At 40.7% G+C, this 18,845-nt stretch overlaps 1 protein-coding gene across 5 annotated transcripts; it reads left to right on the plus strand.

Annotated features, from left to right (window-relative positions):
• The first annotated feature begins 5,808 nt into the window (after positions 1-5,808).
• Positions 5,809-17,973, plus strand: LOC127354499 (E3 ubiquitin/ISG15 ligase TRIM25). Of its 5 annotated transcripts, none has more exons than XM_051384429.1 (9): positions 5,809-6,529; positions 7,974-8,069; positions 10,174-10,254; positions 10,921-11,073; positions 11,834-11,993; positions 12,169-12,207; positions 12,747-12,869; positions 14,340-14,417; positions 14,957-17,973. In XM_051384429.1, the coding sequence occupies exons 1-9, from the start codon at positions 5,930-5,932 to the stop codon at positions 15,508-15,510; spliced, it is 1,884 nt and encodes a 627-aa protein (XP_051240389.1). In that variant the 5' UTR covers positions 5,809-5,929; the 3' UTR covers positions 15,511-17,973. The 5 variants fall into 5 exon arrangements, with proteins under 5 accessions (XP_051240389.1, XP_051240390.1, XP_051240391.1 ...); XM_051384430.1 differs by having other exon boundaries at positions 14,343-14,417; XM_051384431.1 differs by having other exon boundaries at positions 12,795-12,869.
• Positions 17,974-18,845: the final 872 nt, after the last annotated feature.

Below are 18,845 nucleotides of genomic sequence, written 5' to 3' on the forward strand. Positions count from 1 at the left end.
ATCTGAATGGATGGCGGCTTATTTGTACGGATAGTCATGGTTCCCAGAGGATTTATCTGAATGACTTTGGTGATAGTCTGACTTTTCTTCAAGCGCCACCATGAGGTCAAAATCTGAATTCATCCAATACTACTGGTTTATGTATTTGCAAACCCAATGACAGTCAGTCTCAGATTGAGTCTCAGATTTAGCATGCAAACACACTGAAGTAATGTGCTGATAATAAACATACAACATGCCCAAATACAGCCTCACAGAGTTGTGTGGCTTCTTTACCTGTGCTGCATTTACTATTACTCACTGTATGTTTTTTAATGTGTGAATTCATATGTATTTGTTCAAAGTAGATCTAAAGAAAAGCTCAGCAATCATTAGACTTAACAGGAGCCGTGAAGTGTAAGTGTTGTCCAGCTGAGCGACAGGTCTCTCTAAGCTGCTCTAGAAGTCTAATGCTGTATCCACTGTCTACTGTTCCCTGTGCTGCTGTCTCTGGAGACTGTCACCAAAGGGAGAAAGAGCTTGATACAATTAATTCACCTCAGACCCTCATCGCCACCTTTGTTTATTTGTCCTTTCTCAGCGTTCTCGCCTTACATCCATCCCTCCATCCCTCCCCTCCTTTCTCTGGCTCTCTCTCTCCCTCTTCCACTGACCAGCTGCTCTCCTCTTCTCCACCCTCTCCACTACTACCTGTCCCAGGGAGGACCAGCCCACAACACCCCACCCCTCCTGGTCCCGCGGGTAAACCAGAGACGCCCGGGGCACACCCTGGCTAGGAAAGGCCCAGGATCGCCTTACGGCCTAGCTGAAAAGGGCTCTTTCTAAAACAGCAAGAACATCACAGCCCCACTTTGAACAAAAGGGCCAGGGGAGTCGAGGGACCAGACCCCCTTTCAGGGCTTTGTCTGTCCGCCTGCTCTGAGCTCAGAGTCAGACAGAGACTTGGACTGCGCTCAAGAACTGGGATTGGAGAAAGTGAAGGAGTCATAAGATCAAGGGCTGCAGGAGATTTCACTACATTTTAACACCGTCTAATAAGCAGAACTGAACATAAACTTTTAAAAACAGTGTGTTGCTAGAATGGAGTTAAGTCTTTACAGCCCAAGTAAACACTGATTTGACGTCTGCATTAAAACTGGACAAAATTAGCTTGAAAGGATACTTCTTTAAGACATCTAGCTCAGATATAACCATAATTTAAATTTGAATAGCTATGTTTAAGAGTGAGGAAGGTCAATTTCTAAAATATCGAGGATCCTATTTGTAAAAGTGTTATTACTGTGCTCCATTTAAGGAGACATGGAGCACTAATCCAGGGTCCCACTGACAAACTAAACCTCACAGAGGAAACCACTTAACTCCACAGGCAGGTAAAGTGACCTGTGTGTGTGTGTGTGTGTGTGTGTGTGTGTGTGTGTGTGTGTGTGTGTGTGTGTGTGTGTGTGTGTGTGTGTGTGTGTGATATGGCTCAGTCAGAGCATAGCTTAAGTACCTGAAAATCCCCCTCTTAACCTTCAGTCTCCTGCTGAACTGAAATTCAATTCTCAGAGCCCTCACTGAATGACAGAACACATCAGAGAACATTTAACTCGCATAACGTTGATAAGTAATGTTACAAATTAGGCCACTATTTTTTGGCGGGTGGTCACATATATAAAATACACACTGAAGAGGTCGTTCCACATGGCTGCAGTCAGTCTGCAACCTTTTTTTTTAGAAGAGAGGGGATTTTTAGTATCACTCTAAAATGCAGATTTAACAAAAAATTCCTAAAAATGCCTGAGAGGGATATATAATATGATATATATAATATTACTCTCCAAAAGCCTGAGCCTACAGCTTCCCATAATGCAACATGAGTTTCATTACACTTCCTCTGTCTGAGGTGCCCACATCTCTCAATTTTTGTCTCCAAATAAAATATGTAACATTTGTGGTCTCCCTTTATAGCTTTAAGGGGAAATCCACCCTATAGAATAATTTATGTTGTAATATCCCAATAATATTAGGAAGTGGAAGTGAATCCCTCACCTGGAAAATTTCAATATGTATTACTCGTCCATGGAATTACTGGTGATAGCATTTCTGTATCATATGTCTAATCTGAATCCAGCTGTGAATCATAAAATATGTACATATGATAGTAAAATCACCATGTTTATGGATTTAATTACAGAGATTTCATGGGAATTTTGGTTCAGAATAAAAATGTTTAAGGTAGAAATGTATTAAAATGGGCAGCTGTTATCTGGATATGACTGAATGGTGTCCATGCATAAGGGTTTAATATAACTAACCCTAATTTGAAAGACACTGTGGAGCCTTTACTGTACTCTTTATAGCAGCGACAGGTCTGACTTGTGCAATAGGAAATGCTCAGCAGAGGGCGGCATACACTCTTGCAAACTCTCAGTTTCTCTCAACTCTCAATTCTGCAATGTCAGACTGTATGAGTGCTGGAACAGCTTTAAGGCTTTCAACTTTCTATGAACAGCCGGCTTAGTCTTTGATTTGAAGAAAAAAGAATACTGTGTATGAAATATATTCAAGTATTGAAGGATATATTTAAGGAAAGTGATGATCAGGCTGATGAGACATCAAAAATCTGCATTTGTATAAGATACAATACGTTACGATACGATATACCTTACTGTTGCAGGGAAAATTACCCAAATGCTGTGCACATGCAGTAATCTTTATAACTGATGCTGCAGGAAAAGGGTCTCATTTAAAATTGAAAAGCGTCAACGAATGAAGTAAACCTTTTGCTGTACCCTTGGAGTGATGAACAATATCACTGATTTGCATGCGCAGCCCTCAGTGCTCAGTGATCCAGTCAATACAGCTCTTCTCATGCTGGCAAGTAGGACTTGAGTCCCCAAATGCATCGATGAACTGCAGCATGTTGCCACTAGGGGTCCATGTGACCACATTCACAAACAGCACCCATAAGTCAAAGATCACAAGATCAAATTTAGGCAATGATGCACCATTCAATTATCTCCATTAAGTGGCTGTGAGGTATATAACCACCAATTATACAGCTTTTCGTTTTCGATGTTACTCATTTCAGTATGACTCTGTCTCTTTGTTAACCATGACTAAATAAAGTCACTGTTGCTGTCGTGTTTGAGTAATTAAAATATTTTGAATAGATACATTGCATTGGGATTACAGTGAAAGGTTGTAGTAGCTCTTTCTCTGTTTTCTAATCAGATCACAAGATTTCTGCTCTCTGTGTGAGGGTGTCATTTTCAAAGCAATTCAATGTTGCTTTTATATAAATATAAATAATCCTCTGTAATCAGGTGCATGTGATAAAACTGTAGATTTAAGACGTCTATTTAAACATTCATGTAAAGGAAAGAAGTGAAATGAAAGAAGTAACTACCATCAATATAAAAAAAGATCTTTATAAAATACAAAAGTCAGAGATTGTGTCAACCTATAATATACAGTGGGTACGGAAAGTATTCAGACCCCTTTAAATTTTTCACTCTTTGTTTCATTGCAGCCATTTGCTAAAATCAAAAAAGTTCATTTTATTTCTCATTAATGTACACTCAGCACCCCATCTTGACAGAAAAAAACAGAAATGTAGAAATTTTTGCAAATTTATTAAAAAAGAAAAACTGAAATATCACATGGTCATAAGTATTCAGACCCTTTGCTCAGTATTGAGTAGAAGCACCCTTTTGAGCTACTACAGCCATGAGTCTTCTTGGGAATGATGCAACAAGTTTTTCACTCCTGGATTTGGGGATCCTCTGCCATTCTTCCTTGCAGATCCTCTCCAGTTCTGTCAGGTTGGATGGTGAACGTTGGTGGACAGCCATTTTCAGATCTCTCCAGAGATGCTCAATTGGGTTTAGGTCAGGGCTCTGGCTGGGCCAGTCAAGAATGGTCACAGAGTTGTTCCAAAGCCACTCCTTTGTTATTTTAGCTGTGTGCTTAGGGTTATTGTCTTGTTGGAAGGTGAACCTTCGGCCCAGTCTGAGGTCCTGAGCACTCTGGAAGAGATTTTTTTCCAGGATATCTCTGTACTTGGCCGCATTCATCTTTCCTTCAATTGCAACCAGTCGTCCTGTCCCTACAGCTGAAAAACATCCCCATAGCCTGATGCTGCCACCACCATGTTTCACTGTTGGGATTGTATTGGGCAGGTGATGAGCAGTGCCTGGTTTTCTCCACACACCCTAAATTAACGCCCAAAAGTTCAATCTTGGTCTCATCAGACCAGAGAATCTTATTTCTCATAGTCTGGGAGTCCTTCATGTGTTTTTTGGCAAACTCTATGCAGGCTTTCATATGTCTTGCACTGAGGAGAGGCTTCCATCGGGCCACTCTGCCAGAAAGCCCCGACTGGTGCAGGGCTGCAGTGATAGTTGACTTTGTGGAACTTTCTCCCATCTCCCTACTGCATCTCTGGAGCTTAGCCACAGTGATCTTTGGGTTCTTCTTTACCTCTCTCACCAAGGCTCTTCTCCCACGATTGCTCAGTTTGGCTGGACGGCCAGGTCTAGGAAGAGTTCTGGTCGTCCCAAACTTCTTCCATTTAAGGATTATGGAGGCCACTGTGCTCTTAGGAACCTTGAGTGCTGCAGAAATTCTTTTGTAACCTTGGCCAGATCTGTGCCTTGCCACAATTCTGTCTCTGAGCTCCTCGGGCAGTTCCTTCGACCTCATGATTCTCATTTGCTCTGACATGCACTGTGAGCTGTAAGGTCTTATATAGACAGGTGTGTGCCTTTCCTAATCAAGTCCAATCAGTTTAATTAAACACAGCTAGACTCCAATGAAGGAGCAGGACCATCTCAAGGAGGATCAGAAGAAATGGACAGCATGTGAGTTAAATATGAGTGTCACAGCAAAGGGTCTGAATACTTATGACTATGTGATATTTCAGTTTTTCTTTTTTAATAAATTTGCAGAAATTTCTACATTTCTGTTTTTTTCTGTCAAGATGGGGTGCTGAGTGTACATTAATGAGAAATAAAATGAACTTTTTTGATTTTAGCAAATGGCTGCAATGAAACAAAGAGTGAACATTTTAAAGGGGTCTGAATACTTTCCGTACCCACTGTATATATATATAATATATAATCAACCTTAATTTGGTGGGGCAAAGTAATACCAACATCTTACAATATAATAAATACACTTAAAGAAAAGAAGTCGAACTGATAGTTCTTTTCCACATGCAGTCCCAACTGAAACTAAAAGTTTCAGAAACTAACAAAAAGTAGGGATATTTTATCGCTTTCCACAAGTGTCATATAATATACATGTCACAAATGATGACAATGTGAAATGTTTTCATTTTCAGAAGACAGTGTAGCTTCTTCTGCCATAGGATACAGGAATAAAATGAATAAATGAATAAATTTGAATTTAAAAAAAAAGAGGGATTTCACAATTAAATTCTCTCTCCTTTAATACTGTCATCGTCGTTTTTATTAAATTGGTTAATATATGTTTGTATATACCAAAATAAAAAAGGACTGAGGTCAAATTAAGCCTTATTATGTCATATTGTTGTTATTCTTTTATTTTTTTAAATGTCATAAATGACCATTGTACTGGGGGCAGAGGCAGAAATGTCTTGGACAGACATGTGCAGCATCTCTTGGTAAACCTGGACAAATAAACCCCAAACTATATCTGCACGGTTGTGAGATAATACGTTTTTCTGATTTAAGTGAACTGAACCTTTAATTTCTGTCGTTGCCTGTGAGACACAGCTGAGGGTGGAAAACTCGTTTCTCAGACGATGGGATGGATGACACTGCGGAAGGGCTATTCCTGTATCTTGACCCCTCCCCTTCACAACAACACAACGGGAGTCAGGAAAAGCTTCTTCATCAACAACACCGGAGTCAACAGGCGGATCAGAGAGACACCCGAGGACCGAGCAGTTCCCGCCGCAGAGATGGCCCAGGCGAATATCTCGGTGACGGAGAGCCAGTTCAGGTGTCCGGTCTGCCTGGACATCCTGAAGGACCCGGTGTCCACCCCCTGCGGACACACCTACTGCATGTCGTGCATCAACAACTACTGGGACCAGGCGGAATCGGGCCAGTTCAGCTGCCCCCAGTGCCGGGAGACGTTCAGCCCTCGGCCGGTGCTGCGGAGGAACACGGTGCTCGCCGAGGTCGTCGACAAGCTCAAGCTGAGCGAAATGATCACGGCGCCGGAGCTTTACCTGGGGGGACTCGGGGACGTGCCGTGCGACTTCTGCCCCGCGGAGAGCAAGCTGAGGGCGGTTAAGTCGTGCCTGGTTTGCCTGGCGTCCTTCTGCGAGCTCCACGTCCTGCCGCACCGGGATGTTGGCACGCTGCGGCGGCACAAGCTGGTGGCCGCGGTGGAGTGTCTGGCGGAGCGGCTGTGCGCACAGCACCGCCTGGGTCTGGAGCCCGCGGGGGGCGGCTCGGAGGCGGAGGCCGCGGTCGAGTGGAGCGGGGACTGCCTGCTGTGCGAGGCAGACCAGGAGGAAGTGCACAATGTGGACGCCCAGAGAGCCAGGAGACAGGTAAAGACACCCAACTCAGGTTTCATTATTTACTACAAATGTAGGACTGAGAGGCTACTATTGGTTCCCAAAGTCTCTATACTGGAGGGAGGCTCCAAAATCTGACCCTCAGGTCTCTTAAAGTCCATATAGAGGAAAAGGTTCCCAAACTCTTTATAATTGGAAGAATCTCTAAAAATCTCAAATGGCAAAATCTCTGATCAACATGTCTGACATCTAGATCTTCTAGTGGATCACTGGATTGTGATTGTTGATCCATGTGAGTCAACCCAAACTAAATTCCTTAAAAAAAAAAAACAGACATGACCAATAAATGTAATCTAATTGAATTTAATAGATTACAGCCTGCATCATGTCAAACCACATGTCTGCCTACACATGAACAGTTTCTCCCTCTTCCTAAAAAAGGAAAAACAAACTGAATATGAATAATCAGCCAGAAATGACCTGAAACATAAAGCTTCCAGCTATCGGTGTAAGAATAGAGGGGTTGTTAATTGTGGATCAAACAGGTATGAATGCAGTCTGGGCCGACTCATATACAGCTTGTTCTTCATATGTTTCAAACCAGACAAAGTAAAGTGCATCGTGCTGAACTTCAGTTTCAGATTTTTTTCTGATTCCCACAACATTTTGCTCCAGCTGATGATGAGCTTCTGATCCGGTTTTTAGCCCTATAGTTCACATATAGCAAACGGGCATAACAGCAAACAAGCCATAAAGTCAACTTAGCCATTATCGTTTGGTTTGAAGAAGATCTACTGGAGGAGGTGTAATTGCACCTTGACAGGCCAGAAGACAGGAGGGACCTTGTTGTCTTAAAGGTGGTGATTAAATCTCGAGTGCATCGCTCTGTCAGGCCACTTACAGCAGAAATAGGCTGAGGTGATCTCACAAAAAGGGTTAGACTCATATAGTATTGTGTCTTACAGCCTTTTTTCGGGTTGAGGTTTGTCCAGTAAAGTGTCAAAAGGCAAGAGAAGTAAACAGAAGTAGTTGATGAAATAAATAACAAACAATAATCACAGCAGTATTTTTTTAATATGTGCTTATTGTGCTAATATGAACCACAATAGATACCTTAATAGATAAAACACCTATATTGCATAACTGAACCACCACAGCTTTCACCTAATGGGTTTGAAACAAATATCACAGTTTCATGGAATACTGTATTACACAATTATTATTGTTGTTATTATTATCAGGTACAATCACAAGAGAACAGAAGGGTTTTGTGGTTGAACAAACGGTGTATTTTGAGTTTTGTGCAATTATACAAAGAATCAGTGCAAAATATACAAATGTTGGACTCAAACTGTAGTGAGAAGAAAGGTTTTTATCCCGCGTTTAAAGGTGTTCAGTGTAGGGGATTGTAGTGAAAACACCTGACTGTCTCTCTCTCTCTGTCTCACTGCCTAATAATTGTCTGTGTGTCTGTCAGCTTCAGCTTCGGGAGTGTCTGAGGATGATTCAGGGGAGGACACAGAGCGGAGAGAGAGAGTTGGAGGAGTTTCAGCAAAGCTTGGAGTCCCTCAAGGTGATACACGCACACACACACACACACACACACAAAGACCACTCTTCTTCTTCCTTGCTAATCTAACTATTACATAAAGGCATACTCCCTGTTACCATCGGTCTGGAAGCTTCCAAGAACTAATTATTCCCGAGTGTTAAAATACCTGGAATATACCTGGTACATTCATCTTAATTAAAGAAGCAGTAAACATGCCTCTGTCATTGTTTGTTATATAGCACCTTTCATACATACAACGTAGCTCAAAGTGTTTCACATTTAAACAAATAAATTACATATCCGTACATTTCAATAAAAACAAGATTAAAGAGTCTTATGTTTCTTCAAGGAATGAACAGAAGTTGCATGGTGGATATTTATAGACAGGTGATTCCACAGTTTTGGCCAATAGTAAGAGAAGCCACCCTCTCCATTGTCTTTAACCGCTGATACATTTAATGATGCAGTGTTTGATGAGCTAATGCAGCGGTTAGGAGTATAGAGGGAGAGACAGATGGCTGAGTATGGAGGTGCTAAACCATTTCAGAGCCTCATAAACTGGCAATAACATTTGGAAATCAATTCTGAAGGAGACAGTAAACCATGTTTTTTTTTTTTTAATGCATTCTTATTGATGCAGTCAACGCTTAGGTTTAAATCATTGTCTATGAGGACACTGATGACTTTTGTCTCATACTGAGTCTGCTTAGAATTTTGTGTCTTTTAGAATCAGCATCAATAACCCCTCATTTAATTTCAAAAAGTAGTTACACATCCAATCTGTAATGTTATGAAGGCATTCTGTTAAAGGATTTAAACATAGATGCAAAATCAGGGGTCCGTATTTAGAGTCCCCGCTCTGGTGCATTACATCAAGCACTCCTTATCCACAGATAAACTATCTACATTTAAAAATATCACTAGTGATCTCTTTTGATTCATTTGGGCATTTGAAACCAGTTCTTATAATTATGAAGTTATTATACGCTAAGTTGATTGAAGTTAAAGTTACACATTAATATCCTTAAAAAGGCATCTACTCTTTCTACCTCATTAAACATTACAGAATCTAGAAATATGCTAATTGTTTTCCTGCTGGACACAAGATGTTTCCTACTTCACTGTAAAGTTCTGGACTGACGGACTCAAACTGGACTAGGATGATGTCGTATGATGCAGTATACCCAGCAGTGCAGTATGGTATGCTATGTAAAGCACATGAGATAAGACATTACATAAATAGACTTGACTTGACCTGACACACACAACCTCACACACTCGCCTCTCTCTATCTCCCTCATGCACACAAACACTCACAGGAACTGTTGTATCAGTTTCCACCGCAAAAGCTCATTTAAGTTTCTGTGCCACTCCTTCGGTCTTCCAGGAAGGCTGTTTCTTCTTCCTCCCCCGAGCATCATCTGCATCCATCCAGCTTGTGGCGGCGCTGGCTTCTTGGAAAACCGCTGTATTAGTGCACTAAAACATCAGACTGAAATTGGCCTTGTATCAGATGCTGTATTTTTTCTATAGAGTTTTAAATGCCTTTTCTGAGGGTTAATAATGAAATCTGGCAGCGGTCAGCGAAAAAATATTGCTGTTGTGTTTTTAAACTACAAAATAAGTATTCCTTTAAGGGGTGAGACAAATTCTCCTGGCTCTTAAGCCTGATAAACTATATTAAAACTCATAAAACTCAAAAACGGGCCTGATTTCTTTAGCTCATGAAAAGTTTTGGAAACAGGCTTTTAAGACAATATATGTTTTATGATGGGAGTTAAAACACAAATTGGCATGTTAAAGTTGAAATGAAAACTTTACTCATTTAATTATCTGATATTCTTCTTGGAGGACGTTGAAACGGGACATAACACATCAGCATAAACTGTAAGACAATGAGAAATCATTCATGAGATATGGTTGAGAAATATCAGTTGATTCAAGGGCTAGAAAAATGTTTTACTTTATTGGGGGTTTTTCACATGTACTTAAGCAGTTGAGGTTGCCGTTTCTTAGAAAGTGAGAGTTTCCTAGAAGTTTGAAATCTCTGGTTCATGGTGTCTTTAAGTATTTACTTTCTTCTACTCTTAACTACTCTTGTGTTCTGTCTGTGTGTGTGTTTCAGGTGTCAGCGTCGGCTGTTTTAGAGGACAGTGAAGCTCTATTTGCAGACATGGCACTCCGCCTGGAGAAAACCAAGGCTGAGGTGAGGAGCAGCGACTGGAAGTATCCGCTGTAATGTTACTAATAGTTATAGATATTGGAGTGATAGTGTAAATAGCTGCGATTCCCTTAGAAACCAGTACAGTAGTAGAACAAGTACCAGTTAGTACTGGTACTAAGTGACCAACTAAGAGTAGCTGAAGTAGCCTTAGAAGCAATAGAAGTCAAAATAGTTGTCAATAAGTATTAATTGCAGCACAGTGGTTGTTAAATGCTAACAATGCAGCAAAATTATCACTATTATTTCTTTTTTAAATGAACTTGAGTTGATCAAGTCTGTCCAATACGCAAGATAACAGAAAATCTGAGGTTCAGCTGCTCAGAAAGAACAATAAAGGAGACACATTTCTGCTCTTGATTTGTCTGATTTTATATTTTTATAACCTAGTTAAAGACCTTTTCCTTATCGTCCCAAAAAGTAAAAGCATTATTTAATAAACTCAGTGGCACAAAGTCAGAGCCAGACCGGTAATACAGAGCAATCTGCATCTAAGTCCACCCCTAAATCAAAAAATAACAGCTATGTGTAACTCTGCACAATCTTTACAGTCTTGTGAATCGTTTCTATAGATCAGAATGGTTTACATCCACGCTATGCTCGTGGAACTGTAAGGCACATGACATTACAACATCTATTTGTGTGGCGCAGGTTCGAGCGAGACTGGAGGCGAAGGAGCGAGCGGTGGTTGGGAGGGCCGAGCGGGACATAGAGATGCTGGAGAAAGACCTGGAGGAGCTGAGGAGGAGAGATGAGGAGATCAGCCGGCTCCTGCAAACTGAGGACAACGCCCACTTCTTACAGGTGAGGGGGAGAAAGAGGGAGGATGTAAAGGATACAGACCCACAGCCGAGATAGATGAGAGGTTTGCTCCCTCAGAGATAAGGAACTCATCAGCAGTTGTGGAAAGTAGTTAAGTACATTTCCTCAAGTACTATACTCGAGTATAATTTTGAGGTACTTTACTTCTACTCTGAGAGAAATATTGTCGTTTCTACTTTGCTACATGTGTCTGACAGATACAGTCGCTAGTTTGTTCTCAAATTAAGATTTAACATAAAAAAGTAAAAAATTCTAAGCTTATAAAATCTCAAAAGGCTTTGTTAAAGATTAAACTAGTAAGTAGTACTAATTAGACTGATTCAATATTTCAAGATTTGAAAAAAATAAAAATAAAAACAGATACTATAGTACTTTTACTTCAGTAATGGAGTTTTATTTGCAGTATTGGGATTTTACTTCTTTCCCCGCTGCACATTAGCAATTCTTGCAATTGTATTCACCCATTACATCTAATGTATCCTGGAGACTATAGGAACTCACTAGAGTGCATACTAGGAAGTGCCCTGAGAAATTAGTCTGTAGATGAATGATGGAGGAGGAGGAAGAATGAAAGAGAAGGTTGAATGAGTCAGCAGTGACCAGTGGAAAAAGACAGCACATGCTTAAGTGCTATTTTCAAATTCAATTGTACAAGGAATTAACGAAGGGAGGGAGGGAGGGAGGGGGGAGGGAGGATGCTGTGCCAGGCTGCATTTTCCACTCTCTCTCTTTATTGATCCAGGCGGCTCCTCTGCTATGCATCCCTCTCACCACCGGTCGGCACTCCAGAGTCTTCAGCCTGCCCACAGAGGCTTTCAGTGGCGCCAGGAGAGCACTGTGTCACCTCCGTAGCCGCATGGAGGAGGTCTGCAGGGAGGAAGTGGACAAGATAAGCCGTGCAGGTAGAGCAGATGACCTAAAGGAAGGATGATGTGATACACTGAATACTAATAGATGTACCAAATACTCAAAACATGCAGACACTCGCTCCTTTAACAGTTTGAGAATATTCCATTTACATATTGCAACGGTTCAGCATAGATAAAGTTTCATACTATGATTGCATTTCTCTTCCAGTTAATGAGAACTACGTGTCAGGTGGAGAGTGTGTAAAAGGTAAGCATAGGAAACATGATACACAAAAGCACACACACACACACCCTCTGTGACAGTGTCAGGTCTGAGGTGACCCATTTTTAGCAGGCTGCAGGTTTTGACATGACATTTAACACTGCGAGGGACAGTGGACGTGTTAATTATTTATGCTGAAGAGGACAGGACGATGTCTGATACAACACACTCTGGCTCATATCCAAGCTCTGCTCCGTTCTAATCAGTTCACTTTAGTTTAATTGGAAGCAATCAAATTCAGTGCAATTTGTTTGAATGACTTTGTTTTTTTGGAAGTGTTTCAATGACAGCCACAGTAGCTGCTGGTCATATAACCGTGAGATAAATGAACATTTCTGTGTCCCCACTTTGGCCAATATTATATTAAAGTACAAAGCGACATCTTTCCAAAAGCTTTGTCCTGGTTATGTCATAACTTGGTAGAAAATAGCTCTCGGTGAAAATTGTCCACAGCTACGTCCGTGGATTTTCCTGACTAATTGGGACATTTGTGTTCTTTTTTTGTTATTATTGGTATTGTTCAGTTTTTCAAAAATATATCAAATACCATTCATATCCACTGTATTGGGGAGGTGGCAGAAATCTCAGTGCGGAGAACTCCAAACCACAACAAATACAACCAACACTATCTGCAGGGCAACATGGGGGTAAGTGGATAAATGTGGGCATTTCTGGTAATTTCGGGTGAACTGACCCTTTATCTTACAAACAGCTGGTTTCGTATTTGTTAGGGTGCTAACTAGCCAGCCAAACGTATCAACTTTAAAGGAATAGTTTGGAATTTTGTGAAACACACTTATTAGCTTTCTTGCAGAGAGGTAGATGAGGCGATTTATACCACCTGTTCAATATGAAGCCGGTGCCTAATGCTAAGCTAAGCTAGCTGTTACCTGTCAATGTGAAGGGGGGGGGTTATTAAAGCAGTATAGAGTTGTAAAGTGCAAAGAGCTATTTTGGGCACACCTAATTCTGGAAGTAGATATCCCATTCATTTTTTCGTTTTTTTTTTTGTTACATGACAGTTGGAGCTCTTGGAAACTCTTTTTGTTCGAAAATTCTTTAATAAAAAAAACCAAAGGGACAACTTGTATTCAAAAAACCTCAAGAGGTAGACTTTAACTACAACTCCCATGGTGCATTTTAAATTATGTGACGTGACATACATTCTGGGTCGATTGTGGGCTGATTCTGCAACTATAGCACTGTGTTTTGTTCGAGACTGTGTTTTGAATTCACTACCACTCTGATTTACATCCCGACCGGCTTCTTCTCTACGACAGCCGAGGCTCATGGGTATTGTACAGTTTAGACCCATCCGCCATGCCAAAATCTGGGTTGAAAAATGTAAAACTGGCAGCCGTAAGGTAACATGTAGGATTGTGAGATCATGTGTCTGTGTCTCTGTGTTCGGTAACATTGAGGATATTGTTTAAAGAAAAATTGAATTGGGAATACAGAATGGGAAAAAAGACTTCTAGAACCAGCATCTCACTTTTAATTCTCAACGAGACAGCAAATAAGCATATTTCCTAAAATTCCAAACTATTCCTTTAACAATAAAGCCACTATGTGTAGGATTTTCAAGAATGTGAGACAAATGAGCTAAAAGTGACACATGAACCAGTTTTAACTTTTAAGACTTTCTTATTTTTTCACAAACTTTATGCCACTGAAATAATTTAAAAGATGTTACATTACAATTCTACACGTAGTGACTTTAGTATTTGGTACTTAGGCTACATGCACAAAGGCTTTATTAGGTGTGTTTGATAACAAGGTATCATTATCGGACTGGAGTTATGGAATCATTATTTACTTTACTTTCTCTCTCCTGGGTCCTCTGGGTGTAACTGTGCTTGTTCCTTCCTGTTTTACCAATCATACATGTTTTGTACATATTTTCCTTCATTTCTGTCTCACTCGTGCTCTCTTTTCTTTCTCCCGCTTTTTATTTGACTTCTTGTCTTTGGTTTATGTTTCTCCCTGTATGCCTCTCTCTCTCACTCCTATTCAGTTCAGTTTCCGTTCATTTATTCCATTCCATTTATTTCCATAATATGGACAAAAGTATTAAAAACCAGTTTCTCTGTGTCTTTTTCTCATGTGTCCCTTATCAGCAGTGCCGGTGTCGTTCCCCCTGTCCTCTTTGTCTCTGCAGCCGGCCGATCAGAGGATGAGGGCAGTTTTCCTCAGGTGTAAGTATTCCCACTACTTCTCAAACTCTCTCCATCTCTTCTTTAATCTTTTTCTTTCTCCTTCCTTTACTCTCTCACTCTCTGGTGCACCCATTCAGTATGACCATCCTGCATGTCATTCCCCATTTTGCTCTCGTCTTCTCTTCCTCCTCCTGTTCCATCGTTTTCTCTTTCTTATATCCATGCTTCTAGTTCACCAGTTAAAAGGAAGATGTTCGGAAATGTGAGAGCCCTTTCTGGGTCCTCATCAATGATTGATGGCAATCATACTGTATTTATGACATCCATGTCTGTCATTAAGACCTGTCTCGTGTCCCGACAGAAACAAGTCAGCTGGCCGGATGACAGCGTACCATTACCATGTTAGGCATTAATGATTCATTTGGTCAGAGGCGGATTAAGGCCGTATGTGTCGTTTATCCCCCCTGTGCCAAAACGTTAGCTGAAAGCCTGGACGGGGTAATTAACATCTGTTGGTCAGTCTGTGTCCCACTCAACTCTTCAAATCATTTCTTTGTTCTCTGTCACCTTCCCTCCAGTTTCATGTCGTCTATCCTTGGACCCTGATACAGCACACCCAACCCTGGTTCTCCTGGAGGGGCCCCAGGGTGCTCACTGTGGCGAGGAGCCCCAATCCTACCCCCCTCACCCACAGCGCTTTGATTCAGTGGCCCAGGTCCTGTGCAGGGAGGGCCAGTTTGGAGGAGCCAGCTACTGGGAGGTGGAGTGGAGGGGCGGGGGATGGGTCGACATCGGTGTCACCTACCGAGGTATCGGACGCAAAGGTGGCGGAAAGCCCTGCCTGCTGGGGCGCAACGAGAACTCTTGGCGGCTGAGGTGTACACACGCTGGATATGCTGCATGGCATGACAACCGCAAGACCACGGTGGCTGCACCGCCCTGCCCCAGAATCGGTGTGTTCCTGGAGCGCCAGAAAGGAGCGCTGTCCTTCTACAGCGTGTCGGACACAGTGGTGCTCCTGCACACCTTTCGTTGCCCGTTCTCTCAGCCGCTGTACCCAGCCTTCCGCCTGGACCTGGACTCCACGCTGCTCATCTGTCCCAATGAGGGAGGCAACGGACACCCAACCTAACCTTGCCCCCCACTCCTCATCCAGGACCCTACATTTAAATACTGCAGGAAAGGGCTGTTGGTTGGTAGAAGTTGCTGGTGTAGGAGCAACAATATCAGGAATCACAGTCAGGAATCAAACCCTTTTCTTTTTCCATACATATCTTTTTGCATAGTCTCTCCTCCTGTAAGTGTCTCTCTCTCTCTCTTTTTAATCATTTTTCAAAAAATGTAAATACCCTTTTGGATCACTGTCAGCTCAGGCTGAGCTGTAAAGCATATATGCATTTTTCACAGCAAACATTAGGGCTTGTCATTGTAGGAAAAGCACAGGTGTTAGTAATAACATTAGCAATGGCTCTGTTCTGTTCAAGTTCTCCAGTAAGCCATGACAGTGTGACAGTGAGCCAGCATGCACAACATCAGGACACTGAGACTACATGACAGCTACATGCAATATCCAGCCATCATTCATTTCTTTTATTTTCACCTGTGCTTTTCTTACTCTGACATTGTTAAATCGCTGCAGTGAGAAAGAATTCAGTGCACATTTTCTGAGCAAAGATATGGATAGAAACATGTGAAAACTATCTGTTCTTTTATGGTCTGAAAAAAAGTATTCACCCCGGTTTGTGTTTTTAACATTGTTTACTTTGTACTAAAAATTACAATTTTTTGTACATTGTTTAAGTATCAGAGGGTGGCTTTTTTATTTAACTCCCTACAGTGACAGGCTGAATATTTAGTACCTGCGACTACTTGAATATCCACAGCAAAAGACTTTTCTTCATCAACCTCACTGCCATGGGAAACCTGCAAAAGTGACCTCAGCATCAGATTTAGACTAATTAAAGGCCATACTGTAGCAAATGATTTTCTTTGGTCATCTCTGACATGTTATTGATGCTGTTTGAGGTCATTTTCTTTTATGTGGGTGAGTTTTTGTGAACACTGCATTGTAAGCCTGTCTTTTAAGTAGAATACCATGAATCAAAGTAATCGTTTGATAGTTGGGAAATATTCTTCCTATTTTATTCTATATTGCTTTCTTGCTGAGACTTAGATGAGAAGAATGAGACCACTCTCCTGTCTTTACATTAAATAGGCTACCACCAGCAGCCACTTAGCTTAGCACAAAGAGTGGAAACAGGGGAACCAGCGCTCAAAGGTCACAAAGTCCAGCTACTGTTTCCAGACTCTGAGCTAAGCTGAGCTAGGCTAAGCCAAGTAGCTGCTGTTGGAAGCTTCATTTTTACTGTATAAACATAAGAGTTGTCGGGGCGCCCAGGTAGCTCACCTGGTAATTCCCAAAATGTTGAACTATTCCTTTAAGGCTACAATCACATTGCAGGTCTTCATTCTCAATTTGAAATGACTGTTAATGTCAGTTTTTTCACATCATCATATAATATTTGTGTCAGTATATAAGTAATATTCAGTAACAGTTTGCGATTACATATTACATACATGCTAATGTTGAATGTTAAAGCCACCACAACCTGGCAATAACATGGTGACCTATGGTGAATTATTTTAAATGTACTTACTGTCATTGCAACACTGGTTAATTATGTTTATCAGAGACGTGCTTTGCATGCTTTCAAATCCAATCTTATTACTGTCTCATATCCACTCATATCTAATCAAGTCCAGTCTTATTATTATTTAATATCATTCATGGTTAGAAAAATGTTACTTTAAACTGTTCACATGAATAAAAGAATGTCAGCTGTTTAAGAAGAAACATGTCAGAACAAGAACTTAAAGAGTCTGCCACTGTTTCCCCTGACCCCCGTCTCCTTCTGGAAACTGTTTGATTGTAACATTACTAGGGATAGGATTTGGAATTCATACTGTATGACATTGTCTTCCTATGCCTCATTGAAGTTTTGGTTTTGAATGGTGCTATTCCAGAGGAGTGTGATCACTTGACCGAGCACTGTGTGAGGCTTTTAAACCAAACCATTTTTGAAATGAAAATGTCACACATGGATAAACTATTTTAAATCCAAAGACACAGCAACATCACACAAGTACATAGAATCCGATTATTGACTTTCTTTGTGAAACATTTTTCGAGTGCACGTTCAAAACTAGAAAAAAACAAGAGCTTCATTAAAAAAATATTAACATATTGCACATATTATTAACAGAAAGCCTAAAAGGTATTACATCTATGCTACACAATACCTTGAAGTTACAATTCCACACAGGCATTTCTGATTTTATCAATCCAAAGTAAGAAACTATTTTTTTGCCATGAAGTGCATTATTCCACAAGCTGTAGGGCTGTAACAGGAACTGAACTGTCCATGCTGGTCTGAAAATTTTATCTTGTAGCATTGTCTCCACCTGTTTACTCACTTTGCTTCAATTACTGTTCCTTAATGTGACTGTAAAATGTTGTGATTGTCTGAGTGTTGCTTTTTCCCAGGTGAGTTCATTCCACCTTGGCTCGCAATAAACTGATCCATGGAGGTCCGAATTTGCGGTCTGAGACTGTTTTATATTGTGAACTTGAAACATTAGTACACGTTCACAAGAATTTATCAATGAGAGGAGTTGTTACCACAGCTAAATACTGCCTTTATTATGCACTAAGCTGAAGTTATGGTAGTGTTGATCCAGTGATTGATTACAGTATGTTCAGTTTTTGTACTTTACATCTAATAAATCCCTTTCTCATAAAAAATACCTTAATTTAAATTAAAAAAAAAAAATAGGTTAGAATACTGTGAATCAGTAATGCACCCTCCTCTGAATACATTATGTGTGGTGTCCCACAGGGCTCTACTTTAAGCCCCATCTTATTCTCACTATATGCTCCTCGTCATTTATTATCAACAGCCTCAAATTATTTTCATTGCCATACAAATAACATTCAGATGTGACTTCTTTTAAACCCCCAGAAATGTCAACTGTCTTGGAGAAAGTTGGTTTTTTTTTTAGATTTATTACCAAAATCCAGGGATTTTTTAAAAATGTTTTTGTTATGTTTGGGGTTTGTTGCCTTTGACAGTGAGTATAGTGAGATCGGGGAGGACAGTTTAGATGGTGCGAGGGCTGAGATAAGTTGAGCGTGTGTCAGTTGATAAATCATATAATCTTTGGTAATCAGTTAGTCATGTAAGTAACGGTTTCTAGTTCCTATTCCTCAGTTGTGTCTAGATATATTGCAGTTGACCGAAAAACCAAAAAAAGAAGATGTACACTGTGACATTTGTTTTACCAGTTATGATTAACTGATTAATCCTTTATAATCAATTGAACATTCAAAAGATCAATCAATTGCACAGCTAGCATATCAGAATCAGAATCAGAATCAGAAATACTTTAATACACTCTAATACATTCCTT

The sequence above is a fragment of the Dicentrarchus labrax genome, unplaced genomic scaffold (assembly GCF_905237075.1).
Source record: "Dicentrarchus labrax unplaced genomic scaffold, dlabrax2021, whole genome shotgun sequence".
NCBI classification, from domain to species: Eukaryota; Metazoa; Chordata; class Actinopteri; family Moronidae; genus Dicentrarchus; species Dicentrarchus labrax.